The sequence below is a fragment of the Spermophilus citellus genome (assembly GCF_964194105.1).
Source record: "Spermophilus citellus genome assembly, chromosome: 17".
NCBI classification, from domain to species: domain Eukaryota; kingdom Metazoa; phylum Chordata; class Mammalia; order Rodentia; family Sciuridae; genus Spermophilus; species Spermophilus citellus.
Genome location: NC_138199.1, coordinates 42,836,653 through 42,851,208, shown reverse-complemented (window position 1 = coordinate 42,851,208; position 14,556 = coordinate 42,836,653). Strand labels below are relative to the sequence as shown.

The 14,556-nt window shown below is 49.1% G+C and overlaps 1 protein-coding gene across 9 annotated transcripts in view; it reads left to right on the top strand.

The window, feature by feature from the left end:
* The window catches only part of MSI2 (musashi RNA binding protein 2), a 367,851-nt gene that overhangs the window by 337,912 nt on the left and 15,383 nt on the right, over positions 1-14,556 (top strand). For 3 of the 9 annotated variants that reach the window (XR_014019236.1, XM_081270295.1, XM_081270298.1), the window contains exon 11: positions 2,642-2,691. The exons of 5 other annotated variants lie outside the window; for them this stretch is intronic. Coding sequence is in view for 2 of the 4 variants with exons in the window: in XM_081270295.1 (XP_081126421.1) it covers positions 2,642-2,691 (50 nt within the window). In the remaining 2 variants the exon portion in view is untranslated. Of the gene's footprint in view, positions 1-1,612; positions 1,743-2,641; positions 2,692-14,556 lie in introns of those variants that run through there. One more of the 9 variants, XR_014019237.1, reaches the window with a different exon arrangement.

Sequence of the window (14,556 nt, the reverse complement as noted above, 5' to 3'; positions counted from 1 at the left end):
TCCCTAGGCAGAGCACCAGAGCACGGGGAAGCGCTGTAGTTGGATGTAACTGGGCTCTGAGGAGGGCAGGGTGGGCAGGGCACGGGTGCTGCAAGGGGACCAGGAAATGGAGCGTTAAAAGCCTGGAGGGCAAATGCCAAGAACCCAAACCCTGGGTGATGAGAAACTGGCACAGTGAGGCCATTAGAAAAACATCAGTAAAAATCCGTTCCATGCAAACTGGCACTGCCTCGGAGCTACAAAGGATCCACTCCCCCGAATCATCCGCTGGGCTTTCGTTGGAGGGGGCCCAGGAATTCTCGGGGGGCTGCTGAGGCGCATTTGTAAGAGAGCTGGCAAGCAGCAAGTGGGCAGGCAGGTCCAGAGAGCCAGGCACCCTCCACTCCCATCTGACCCAGCAGGTCTCCAAAGGCCCCACCTGCCTCTGGCCAGTGTCCCTTCGTCCCCCCACCCCACCCCAACCCCGGGCCCCGGGGGTGGGGTGCACAGCTGCATCGTGTCTCCCTGTTCCGTTTGGTTTTCAAACTTGAGTGCTTTTTGATATCATTAAAAAAAAAAAAAAAAAAAAAAAAGCCTCGGTCCTCCCTGTGCCTGGGATGGGGGAAAGATAACAAGAACCATCTTGAGGTTTTTGAGTGTTGTTGGTTGTTGTTTCCTCGTTCAGTTTCTTTCTTTTTTTGTAACTTGGATTATGAAACTAAACTTTAACCCAAAATTAACCCTGCCTCTCTCCCCACCCCACCCTGTTCTCCTTGACTTCATGGCAAGTTTAAAGGGCAGCATGGGGTTCTTTGTGAGTCTGAGAGCGGTCTCCCCCACAGGCTGTACCCCCTTCTGTCACCCCCACCCTCTCACAGACCCCAGAGCCAGGCGGGAGTCCCACCCATCCTCTAACTCCTAACCCTCCAAGGTCATTTCCAACCACACATTTTTTTTTCCAGGATCAATGGTGTTTTATTTGTAGCCATTTCCATTGGGAGCGCAATCTCCCACAGGCCGTTCAAGGTCAGCCATGCTCATCCTGCACTGCTAGTGAATTGTATTCAGGAGTGTGCTCCCAGACCACCTGCCCCACCCCAGCCTGAGTTAGTGCAAGGGGTAAATCCTCAACTCAAGATGCCCACCCCCAGGGTGCAGGCTTGCCCAAGAAGCTGTGGGGAAGTCCCCGGCACTGCCTGGGGGTTATGGACTTGGGGTGTGCCCCGGGCAGTGGCTAGACTGCCTGCTGTGGTCAGAACCTGGGCTGGCCTGCTTGTATGTAGACAGGGTACCTACCCCAGCCTCCAGCCGCACCTGTGGACCTGGAGCAGGGTAACCAAGCTGGGGAAGAAAGGCCTCTGCCCTTCTCTTTCTTTTAACACATTTTGACTATAGGGGAGCTGTCACCTTCTTGCCTCTGGAAAGTGGCCTGGACTTCAAACCTCGCATATTAGCAAGTTACTTACCTGTGAGTGGCAAAAGCTCTCTGCTATGAATTGAGAGGGGGCCACACAGACTCTCTGGGGTAGGTGGCATCAGTCCAGGCCCCGAAGGGCTCACTGCATGCTGATGACCCAGTTCCACCTGCACCAACTCCTGTGGCCCTGCCCCACACATCCCAACTCCTCCCCAGGGGACCCGGATGCTCCTTCAGCCTCCTGAGCAAGCGGCCTGATGATGAGAGGTCATCACAAACTCAGTGCCTGTTCAGAGAGAGTCCACTGACTGCCTCCCTGGAGCTTGGTACCATGCTAACCTAGCAGGTGACTTCAAACAGTAGCAAGTGTGGCCTCTGCTCCCCAGGGGCTCTCAGGCTTGGTTGAGGGATTGGGCATCCTGCAGAAGGCCCTTTTTGTTTTGTTCTGTTTTTCATTTTTCTCTAGCTCCACCGTTTTGGTTTGTGTCCCCCTTCCACTCTGACTTACTGGGGGCCCTTCCTGAGGCGGGAAGGGCTGTGGGGTGGGAGGCAGCTTTGTTTTGGCTCCGGGTGGCAACTTGTCTCTGTCAGGGCTGTGGTGTCAGGGTAGGAGGTCCGGGGGGGGCCTGAGCTCTGCACCTACCTCAGCCCACTCCTCTGGGCCGACCTGCCCACCTTTGCCTAATTCCTCCAGAACGTGAGGTGAGCAGGGCTCGGGCGACCCCACCAGGGAGGTTCCTGCCGACTCCTAGATAACTTCACTATCAGTGGTCACTTTTCTTTTACCTTCACCTGGTAGTTTGAAATATCATCTTTTCTTGTGCTCAGTCAAGAGTTTGTTTGTTTATTTTGATCGTATTCATTCAGTTCCAGTGGCCCCATCATGTCCCACCCAATCCGAAATCCAGTTTGGTAAACGACTCCCCCCCCCCTCCCCGCCCAATGTGAGGGAAGTGGTTCAGATTTTCGGGCTACTTTATTTCAGGGTGACATTATGGGTGGGCCCACGTATCAATCTTAGAGCTGCTGAGCCCCCTGGCGTGCCCCCCCAACCCCATCTCCAGCCCCAGCCAGGACCCCTTACTGTACTTTATACTTGCCAGTTTATCCCAATCTAGTTACGTGAGCTCCCGATGCTGGTGGTGAGTGTGAGAAGTCATGTTTCTGTTGTCTTTTCTCTTGCTTGGTTGGGGCTGCGGTGAGAGAGTGTCTCTGAGGCATACTTTCCCGCCTCTCTTACACTAGGATCTGCACACCTCCTCTCAAACACTCTTCTGAGCACGCTCAGCGGGAAGGTTTGTCCACACCTATTAATCCTCTCTCAGTGTCCAGCTTCCTGTTAGTACCAGCTGGTTTGCATGTTTTTGCTTGTTCAGATGAAACAGTTCAAGAAACAAACTCATATCCAACTCTCGAGAAATGTCTTTTTTTTGTACAATTTCGTTTTCGATTTTTTTTTTATTAGTTACAACTCCAAAACACCTGTTGTCCAGTAAAACATTTCACACCTCCCTGCCTGTTCTTAGATTGTATGTATCTGTGGGACTGACTAAATGCATGCACTGTAGTCGATGTACCGGTAGCTGTAGCTGTAGTTGTAGAACATGCATTGTTGAGTTGATATTACAGGGGTCTCCAACGGCTCGGCCCAGCACAGCCGTCCGAAGGATAGCACGGGGACCAGGAAGAGAAGGGGCTCCATATTTTCAATGTTGCCAAGGGGCTTGGATCCATGTTCTCGCCATCAGCCACCACCACCTCCCCTCACGCTCCCCACTCCCCCAGTCCAGAACTGGGTCACCACCCTCTATTGTAGCCTTCCCAACTGAGATCTGTTTCGAATGGTCCAACTTCAGTGAAAGAGAATGGAACCAGGGTTGGAAGGAGTCTCCAAGTTCTTCCTTGTTCTTGGGTTCTTCGTACTGTTCTTGAACGGAGCGACGGATCTTTTCTTGTTTCTTTAGGTTCACCAGCGAGCCTCCCTGAAGGCCCTCTGCTCCTTGAGTTCTTTGTGAGCTCCCTCACAGCCTTTCAGGGATACAGGTCCAGGTGGAAGCCATGTCTGTGTGGTCTGCTCCCTGGAGTGGAGGGACATGAGATGGGGTAGGGAAGGGATTGAGAGCTCGCATCCTGCAGACGGGGCATGCATCCACAGGAGGTGGATGTTGACATTGGCTCTTAGGTTTAGTGAAGGTGAGGGAGGCCCGTGGGATGAGTGGCATCCTAGTGTGGAGATGACAGGCACAGCTTCATGGGAAGGGGAAGTGAGGAGGGCTTGGAACATCCATAAAAGAGCCACCTGCAGTTTCCCTGTGTCTCTCCAGGACAGCCTTCTGGAAGGAGAACAGGCACAGTCCTGCAGTCTCTGCCCTCCACTCAGGGGCATGTGTAGTCAGCCATCTCACACTGTCTTTCCTGTATCTGTGGTGACAAGCCAGAAGGGAATGCCAGAGGAATCTTAGAGCTTTTGGAGGTGCCTTTCCTCTGCACAAGTTGGTGTCAAGTAAGGTAGGACTTGCCCCTTTAACTCAAGGTGGTCAGTGATCCTGACCCAATGCTACAGGACACAGGAGGAATTTGCACCTTTAGGGTGTAAGTTATGTATTTCAGGAGACAGAACTCAACAAAAGGTCACAGAGCCCATGAAGTCCTCAAAGAATGTGTTGAGATAGAGTGAAATGTTAGCTCCATGGAGAGAAGCCACACTGCCCTGGCTGTCACCTGCAGAGTCAGGATGCACAGGGACTGCTGGATGAGGGCACTGAGGCTCCAGGCAGAGGAATATGGAAAGAATTCTTCTCCTGGCTCGGCCTGGGGGTTGGTGGCATGAGGGAAATGACCAGGATCATTAGTCTTCGAGGCTGCTGCAGATGCACCCTGACCTGAAGCGGGGAGCTGGTAGCAGCAGAAGACAGAGAGCACAGCGCCCCTCCCAACTTGCCTCAATCTTCTGTGTGGCTCTGGGGAGAGGCTTTGGAAAACTCTTCCAGTTGCTGGAGGATCTGCTGCTGCTGGGGTCTATTGTAGCGCCAGCTTCAGGGTTCCCAGCTATTGCTTTCAATGAGCATTTATTGAGGATTTGCTACTCCAGAAACGAAGGGACATAAAGACAGAGAGCTGTTCTTGCCTTCAGTGGTCTGGGAACCCAGTTGTGTTCCCTGAAAGTCCCTATTGTAGGAGATGATGTGTTGTTTCTGCCTTGATAATGTCTGCTGTTGGCTTCATTTTAAGAAGGGAAATGGATACTTTTCATTTCTGAAAGTGGCTTTCCTGTACCTCATCAGCAAGAAGGGGGGATGGGAGGTGGGAACACAACCAGCCTCCCTGTGCAGGCAGCAAGCGTCCTGCCGACTGCGATGCCAGGATGGCCCATCTGAGGGCAAGGTCACAAGGACACCCTTGAGCTAGGGTGCAGCCACATGTGTGGCCATGGAATAGAGCCAGCACAGTGGACCCGAGGAAGAGCAAATCTGTGACCATTAGGACCAGCTGCTGCAGCCATCCAGACCTACCCAAAGTCTCTTACCTGAACAGACATCTTTCAGTCTACAGCCTTTGGTTGTGGGGAATGGCACTTTGTATCCCAGTGGGTCATTAAAATTTTCATTTCTGGGAGGGCCAGGACTTTCTACCATGAAGAGTCCAGCACTGGATTTCACTAACCCCAGTGAATTTATAATTATGTGCACAGGCACCCGCTGCTGACCTCAGCTTCATTCATTTTCCCAGGGCTTTTGGACCAACCCTGTTCAGGATAAAATACATCAACTCCAATCAATAATTTTGTAATAGAAATACCGTGCACTTGATAAATCAACTCTAGTGCAATTAGTGACTTGCCTTGCAGCCCAGACCTAAGTATAAGTTAATCCTAAAGTGAATGGAGTGGGAGAATGTTAATGGTCTCTTAAATCAGTGGGTGACACATTCCTGCCTCCTCCCCTGAGCTCATTGGCCTTCTCCCTCACGCCAGCTCTCAGGCCCAGCTGTCCAGCTCTGTGAAGCTAGGAGAGCACATTAGAGAGTGACCAGGAGACCTGCTCCTTGCACCCCACACTGGGTCAGGATATTATTGGGTCCAGGAAGTCCCAAAAGCTAGTCACCCCCCTTACAGTTGATGAGAACCATCAAAGGACAAGCCAGGACCTATGTGGTTCCTTATATTTCTGCAGAGTTTTGATGATCATACAGACACCATCACATCGGTTGCCACAGCTCTCCCCTGAGGTAGAGAGGAAGGCAGAAGTTTGGGGCTTGGTTTTACGTGAGAAAGCTGGACTGCAGAATGGTTATATAACTAAACTAGAATCACACACCTAGTTATCTGCAAAGCAAGACTTTGGTCAAGCAGAACTCTGGATTTAAACCCTGGAGAAAGTAATCCTGTGATGGAGCTATGTTGGTTTGTGATGGACTTACCTGCTGCCCAGACACAAGCATCTATGAAGGCCATGTTGGGAGTGCCCAACTGTCCTTGGGTTCTGGGTCAGCTGTGACTCCAGCCTAAGACCTTGCAGGCAAAGATCACAGAACTAGGCCTTGGACACATCTGCCATGGAGTTTTACTCCACCAACTATTTATCGAATGTATAAAACTTATTATTACACATGGCAGGTACTTTCCTATGCCTGATTCAAGGGTACTTTGGACTATAAGAGAGGCCCAACTCAGTGCGGTTAGGGATTTGTTTGCTGATATTCTGAAAGATCCTTAGACGAATATCCTCCATGTGTAGATTGTTCAGGGTCCTTTTTCTGTAATTCTGTAAGCTTTGCCCTCTTCCGAACTCCCATAATATCTTTATGTTGGTTTCCCTCATGGTGGCAAAATGGCTGCAGCTGTTTCTTGCATCACACTGTCCTGTCTAAAGAAGAGGTGGTCAGATGGTTCAGAATTCTAACAAAAGTTCAGAGCTTAGTGCTGCTTGGCGAAGGCCTGGGTTACAAGAACCAATCATTGAGGGATCCATCTCCCTCTAAATTGAGTGTCTCTTACACTGTGATGGGGGATGAAATCCCAAAAGAAAACTTGTATTCTGATAAGAGGGGGAAGGGAAAATGGTGTTGAGGAGATAACCAATGGTATCTACCACAGCCAGCCCTGAAAGTTCATGGATGAATTCAAGCACTGTCTATGACCTTGAGGATCCACCAGCCTAGCGTGGAGACTAACAGGTAACCAACGACAGTATGATGCCATAGGCCCAATAACATAAACCTGTCCTATGTACAGAAGTAGCACATAGGAGGAAGTGATTAGCTTTGCTTGGGTGTCAGGGAAGGTTTCACAGGGGAGTGAACATTTCAACTGTCAGTGGACAAATGGCTCCCCAAAGGGCCAGGGGGGATAGCATATTCCAGAACAGTAGAGTGAATTTGAAGCCCAGCAAATAGTTTCATTCTGGCTGGAGAATTAAATAAAGTAAGGGAAGAGAAGCAGATATGGACAGAGCCCACAGCAGAGAGTCCTTGCTTGGTACCATGCTAAGGAGCCTGGAGAGGCCTGAAACCAGGATTTGCATGTTAGACAAGTCCTGGCAATGGTGCCCAGGGAGATTGGAGAGGCAGAATTGGAGTGCCGCAGTCTGGCTGGGCACAATTCAGGAGCCACTTGTCAAAAGAAACAAACTTTATTTTTAGAACTACAAATGCCAAACAAAACAGCTCCTCAGGAAAAACCCCTCAGAGCCCAACTGCCACCACCGGCTTCCCACAAGCCTCTCACCCCCACACAACCCTCACCACCTCCCACAATCCTCCTGTTCTTGAGGCCGATTGGCTGGGTTGCGTGGGCGGAGCCAAAGAAGTCCTCCAATGAGCAGCTCCGTGGAGGAGCCAATCAGCTAGATGTTGCTGGGGCTGCTGTGAGCCAATCATCAGCCGGCAGTCTGAAGGGCAGGGAAACAGCCCAATGAACATCACCGCAGAGGAGCCAATCAGCTAGATGTTGCTGGGGCCGCTGTGAGCCAATCATCAGCTGGCAGCTGGTTGCTGGCAGCTGGAAGTTTGCTGGGGCCCCTTTGGCTGTGGCTCTCAACATTGGAGGCTGGCAGACAAGTTAGAAATAATTCATGCACATTATAAACACCCAATACAGGTCAGTGTGCAAGTGCCCAGTGGGCAGTGGGGCTTTTGCTCCTCCCCCATTAGATGATTAACTCTGGCCCTTTGGCATCTGGGGTGGGATGCTGGAGAATTACACAACGTGGTCTTTCCAGAGCTCCCCGTCTTCTGAGGAAGACCAAGTACACAACTGATGTAAAAGCTACCTTGTCATATAGGTGGGTCCCTGCAGGGCCAGGGCACACAGATGGCCAGGGCCCACCTTCTTCCATGCAGAAGGTGACACGTGGCATAGACATTGGAGGAATTTAGAGTGGGGGTAGAGACAACAAGGTTCTGGGACACCTTAAAAGCCAGATCAATAGGGTCACTTTGGCAGAAAAGGGAAGTCCATATTCTTGACAGGAGCGGAACCTGGGAAGGATAGAACCATGTAGGGAAGATGACCTGTGCAGCAGAACCAGATGAAACATTTTGACCCCTTTGAACCAGGGGTCCTGGGCTGGGCTTGTAACCCAGAGCAAGAGGAGAGGAGTGAGGCATTGAGAAGATAGACTGGAGAGCACTCTCTGATGGGGACTCTACCTTACTTTCCCATGAACCCCTTTTTAAAATCATAGTAGACCTTTTTAAAATGATCTTTTAAATTACTTTTTGCAATGGAACCTAGTGCCTCACACATGCTAGGAAAGTGCTCTACCACTGAGCTGCATCCTGAACCCTCCTGTAATCTGCTTGGCTTCTGCCAACAAGTTGTTATTCATTCTGTACCCATAGATCCATAGATGTTGGTTCCTTGGCTCACATAGCAGCCCCTGCCCTCATCCTTCCTGCCAGTTAATTTCCCTCTATCTTTGTATTTCCTTCCTCAAAATCTGACTCAGACTGCCAGAAAGCCACACCTGCTTAGTCCTACCTGGGCATCCTCTCCCTTGCTTCATGTCCTAAGTTCTTTTCTTGCTTGGTTCTTAATGACAGGTGGGGTTAGAAGTCCTCTAAAGACATTTTACATATATCTCAGGTCAGCAACAGCCTTCCCAACCCTGTAAACCATCAGTCCTCCAGGAAGCAGAGCCAGCCTAGTCCTTGTTCTTAGCATAGATAAATAATGAGTATGCAATTAGAGAATGCACAAAATGATGGGGCCCTTTGTTCCTGGATGTGTATTGATATTAATAAAAGGAGGCTGGGCCGATAGCTCTGTGGCAGGGCACTTACTCTGGCACATGTGAGGCACTGGGTTTGATCCTTAGCACCACTTAACAAGTAAAATAAAGCCATGTTGTCCATCTACAACTATAAAAGAAAGTTTTTTAAAAACTTAGTAAAAGGTCTCACTTTTCTAGTTTGGGAAGTGGGCAAATAATATTTTTGAGCTGCTGGGATTAGGTCTGTCAGAGGATGGCAGAGCCATGATGATATCCACTCCATGGCATGGAATGGAGGATTCTGGCCAGCATCTTAAAATTCACACCTGCCTGGGCAGTCCTTAAAGGAAAGCTATCTTGAAAGAGGTTGATCGAATGCTAGAGACACTGCCCAGCCAATTTCAATAAAATGGTGATAATAGTAATATGTTAATAAAAGCTCACCTGTTATTTGAAAGCAAGGAGTACTATACCAAGCTCACCTGCCTTATCCCAGTTAATTCTTATAACACCACAAGTGGGCACTATCATTCCCATTCTCTTTTTATTAGACACACACACACACACACACACACACACACACACTGGCAATGGGGATTAAACCCTAGTGTATGCTAGCACTGAACTACATCTTCAGCCCCCTCCCCGCTTTTTTAAAAATTTTGTGACAGGGTTTCACTGTTGCTAAAGCCACCTCAAACTTAATGATTCTCCTGCCTCAACCTCCCAAGTTGCTGGGATTACAGGCATTTGCCACCGTGCCCAACTCCCATTCCCATTTTAAAGATTAAAACTGCAGCTTAGAGAAGATAGTATCTTATCTGAGGTAGCAGAGATAGGATAGGATTTGAGCCTCAGCCTGTCTCAAACACTATCAGCAGATGCTCTGCTGTACCAGCCCAGCAATGCCTGAACAAGACTGCAACTTTAAAACTGCACAGAAAAAAAAAAAAAAAAACCTACAGCTGCTCCCAATTCTTAATATCTTTAGGAGAGAATCCCAAATCATTTACAAGTGGCTTCAAAAGGCATTATAGGTATTTTTTGCACCCGCTTCTATTATTGCAGACTTAATGCCATGATTCTGCCTGTCCTTATTTGGCTGACATTTCTGGTCTGACTTCTGGTCCCTGAATCTTTTCAGGCCAATGGCAGCCAGTGGAGGTCCAGAGGAGGCGTGGTTGAGTAAGAGGGAGCTTAAGGAATTATTTGAAGGGAACCTTATAAACTAAAAACAAGGCCAAAGGAAGTTAGCCACAACCTAAAAGAAACCAGGGGGTGGAACCTGGGAGGGATTCTCTGGGAAGACCGACGTTATCCGCAGGGAAGAGTCAACATCCCCTTAGATACAGCTGCGAGGACTGCATCTGGAAGGTCGCTGGGAAACACAGCCCAGCCCTAGCGCTGGGAAGCGATTGGCTGCCCAGTTGCTGGGGCTTTGCTTTGGGCCAATGGTGGAGAAAGGGGCGGGTCCACAGGAGGGTGCAGCGGGCTCCTCAGCCAATCATTCTGCAGGGAGGCTGGATTCCTGATACCATGGTAACAGCGAGCACGGGTTCATTTGTTTTGTAGATGAGTAATTACTACACAATTAGAGAAAGCTAAAAATAAAGGGGCCCTTTGTTCCTGGCTACTTATTAATATTAATAAAATGGTCTGTCCAGGTCTGTGATAAACAATGCAAACCTGGGTGCCTGTGGTAAAGGCTAACGTGGCTGAGAAAAGCTGCCCGGCCCAGCTTCCCTGTGCATTTCCCAGCCTGGTTCCCCAGCTCTGTTTCCTCTTTCTGGAAGTTATTTCTGAAATTAACCTGGAGAGGATGGACTTTTTCCTGAATTTGGGGAGAAGAGCTTAGCATCACAGACTCACACAGGATCTGCAATGCCCTGGAATCAAGGGATCAGTAAGGCACAGACCCAGGCCACACCCTCTTCCAAAGAAAAGACCCTAAGTACAGCAGCAAAACCAGATAACATAGACCAGGAAGCCCCTAACCAATTTTGCTATTATGTTCCTGCCACGTTTTTCTTCTGGCTGTTGTCTATTGAGCTCTCCAAGTTTCATTCGATAGTCTTTTAAACACCTTCCACTGAAGTAGCTCCCAGCCTTTTCTCCCTGCCCACATGTCTTGTAAAATGCATTCAGTTCGGGTTGGGAGTGACATGCTTGGGATTGGCCTATGTTTAGGGATTGTCTCCACTATCCATGCCCTGACCTTTAAGGTCCAAACAGCTGAGAGGTTTCTCTTCCTTACAACCGTTCCCCCTCCTAGGGAGAGAGGTTGCCTTGTAGATTAATCCAATAAGGATGAAAAATGGCTTAAAAAAAAAAAAAGCAGGCAGCATAAGTGCAGAGAAAAAGAAGAAAAAGTTGGGAGTCAGAAGACTCCCAGGGGGAGTCAGATTCTGACTCCCAACTTTTGGTCAGGGGGCAGGGACATTTCAACTCTACAGCTCTGTATTGCTGCTGTTTCCAAAGCTTCCAATTTCTTGTCCTTGAGGGTAAAATTAGTGGCAAATGACAGTGGTTTAAGATCTGAGAGGAGGTAGTGGGGAGAAAGCCATGAGCTTTCAAGTGATAGGAAACTTGGTGGGGATGCACTTGAACATGGTCATGCATTGTTTAATATACAAGGAAATGGGAGGGACTGAATATTTCCAGAATTGTGTGTATTGCTTTTAAAATCTATTGTCAGATTTCCATCGTTAATTGCAGTTGATTGAAACTTTTAGGGTTTGACTCTCATTAGTAACAGTGGACCTGTTAGCTGAGCAACGAGCACATGTCTGTAATCTCAGCTACTTGGGAGTTTGAGGGAGGAGGATTATAAGTTCAGGCCAGCCTCAGTAAATTAGCAAGATCCTGTCTCAAAATAAAACATTAAAAAAGGTGGGGATGTCACTCAGTGGTAGAGCACTACCATTGAATTCCATCTCTAGTACCCAAAAAGTGGGGAGTGGGGGGGAATGGGCCTGTTAATAGTTGGTGATGAGCAGATCAGCCCTGAGATTGGAGTCAGTGCAATAGTTCTGAATTTTGCTTCATGTTAGAATCACCTGAGGAGGTTTTTTTTTTTTTTTTTTTTTTTTAATTTCCCTGTATCCAGGCCACACTATGAAGCCATCAAATCAGAATCCGTCAGGGTGGACCCCAGGCAAGTGCAGTGTGTAACCACAGGCTCAAGTGCCACCTGGTTCTTGCTGAACATAGAGCTTCACATCATCTCTGTGACTGTCACTGGCACCCCAGCCTCTTCTAACAGCAGGCAGGAGAGACCTCCTGCCTGGGTCTAGGGTCTCTAGCCCACAGTCTTGGGCCCAGGGCTCTCCCACCTATCATGGGTATTCACAGTAGGGCCAGGAAGACCACTGTCCAGGATGAGCTAAGGTATCTTTTTTCTTAAGTGACTTCCCTGCTTCTCTTGGGGACAGGCCTGTCCTGGCTGAAATTAGCAGCATTATACACATAGAACAAGCAGCCTGATACAACCATAAACAGGGAAGCAGCCGGCCTCCTTGACTGTCTGACGAATGGGGCCTTTTGGTAAGGTCGGAGTTTGTTTGTTATTAAAGACCTAATTAGAAACATGAGAGGGAGCTGAATGGCTCCATGCTTGGCTAATTAGTGACATGTATGCACCCGCTTTGAACTTCAAGGACACAGAGCTATTAGCGCTTACATCAAAAATGGATTAAACTCCTGTGCCTTTATAATCATTAAAGACGGGCTGCTCAAGTGGAAAGCCTTTTGTACAGGTTCTCAAGGGGCTGTCCCCTGGGCATCCTCCCCACCCTACCCCCTGGCTGCTGGAGCCCAGGGCAGTGAGTTGCTGTTGGTTATGACTTTCCAGACTGGCATCCTTTGAAACCACAGCTTCTAGTACACGCTGATCAGTCTTAGGGTATTCCAGCTCCCCACTGGACTTGCCCTCAGCAGAGTGGAGTGGTCTTTTGACACTTGAGATCAGCCCTCTGGGTGCCCACTGGGTCCAGGCACTTTCAGGGAGGGGAGCAGGAGTCCAGGCTAGTCCAGGGCTTACATTCCCTCTCACAGGGCCCTTGCCCATCAGTACTGACTGGGTGCTGCTTTGTGCTCGGAAGCTCATTGATCCTAAGGATGTGACACGATGCAGGTCAGGTCTAGTCCTCAGGAGAGATAAGTCCCCTTTCACATTTGGCATATACTACCCAACTTTGGAGAGTCCCCAGTCTGATGGGGAACACATCTGCACTACCATGGAGCTCCCAGTTTGGAAAGGGTACAAGGCCCAAGCCCACTTCAAGGTTGTCCACACCAGGGTTGAGAAGTTAATTCCTTGCCTTCAAATCTGCCATTTCTCTGGAGCAAAGAAAGATCCAACTGAACAGAAGAAATGTGTTCAACCGTGATCCCAGGAGGGACAGCTCCCTCCCTGTGTAACACAGTTGCCTTCACGTTAGAGCTGGGTGCAGGCCTGTCTGAGACACTGGGTGGCACTGGATATGTTCCCTAGCTGCTCAAACCCTGGCTTTCCTTCTTTAACACACAGCTAATAAAGCCCAGCTTATGAGTTAGGTGAATGAAAAAAAAAAAAATGGTGGGAAGAACCTACCAACAGGAACACAGAAGTGCCCAGTAAGTCTCAGTTGTCACTGCAGGGTGGCATCCTCTGAAGCCACAGCTTCTAGAAGATTAGTGCTTCTGGTTTCGTTCACTTTCACCTCTCTTGTCCCCTGCCCCATGCTTCTTAACAGCTACAGGGTGACATCTGATTCTTATATAGTACTTCATTATGATGGAGAATACATGAGGCCCAACTCCTAAGCCTGTAGTCCTGGCCTTGGATTTCATAGTATTTTAATGTATTTGTCGTACAGAAAATGTGTGCAAGACACAAGTAAGGATCTGACCCCTCTGGTGGGGACAGGGATGTGGCATTAAGAGTGGGAAATACTGAGCACAGAGAAGATGGCTGGGGACACATGGGGCAAAGCCAGACTCATTTCTTTCTGAAAGTTAGAGAGAGGAGAAAGGCAGTCACCAGATCAAAGCAAGGGACATTCTCAGAATTGAAGTAGGACTGACTCAGAGCCACCAGACTGTTCAAGAGAGAGGAGGGAGTTGTTTCCAGACACCATGCTCCCTATTTCCTTCTGCTTCTCAGGGCCCAGGGGGCTGGGTGAGGAAGCACAGGCTCTGGGTCACCTCAGGTGACATGCCCAGCCATTGGATGGCTTAATGCAACAGTACGAGGGTGCTGTGGTCTCTGCTGGGTCTCCTTGTCTGCTACTCCTTGCAGGTTCTAACCAGTGTAGGCTTGGACTCTCAAGTCAATTAGCCTAGGGGAAGACGTAGCAGGTGTTCATGTTAAAACCCCACCCACTTCAACCGAACCATAAATGTTTGTCAGACAGTTCACACAGAAGGGCAAGCTCTTGTGCCAGTGCCAGTCACAGGCTCCATGATGCTCAGGCACCAGCAGGGCCTTGTTCTCTTTCCCTTCCCAGGGCCTCTTCCTTCTAGAACCCTGTAGACAAACTGAGCCCCTAGGTCCCCTGGGGGCTAAGAGAAGCAAGAACTTGAGTTTGACTCCAGAAATATCTTTCTTTGCCCTCTTGATTAAAAGGCCTGGTTTCTTTGACTCCTAGGCCCAGGTCCACTGAAGGTTGCTGCATTCCCAGGATTTATACCATCAACAGATAACCTCCATCTTCCCCTCACCCACCTTCCCAGCCAACCCACCCAGAACCCACTCAGCATGTTCTTTGTGAGCTTGAGACACACTCACAGACCCTGATCAGAGCCGATAACGAAAAAGCATCAAGCTGTAAAGAAAAGGTTGAATCTCAATATAAAGTGCATCGTCCTAACCACAAAGCCTTCCTCAGATGGGTCCATTCTGCTCTGAATATAGTGAGAACCCCCCAGCTTTATGATCACTGTGTTAGAGGAGGGCTTTAGAATCCACTG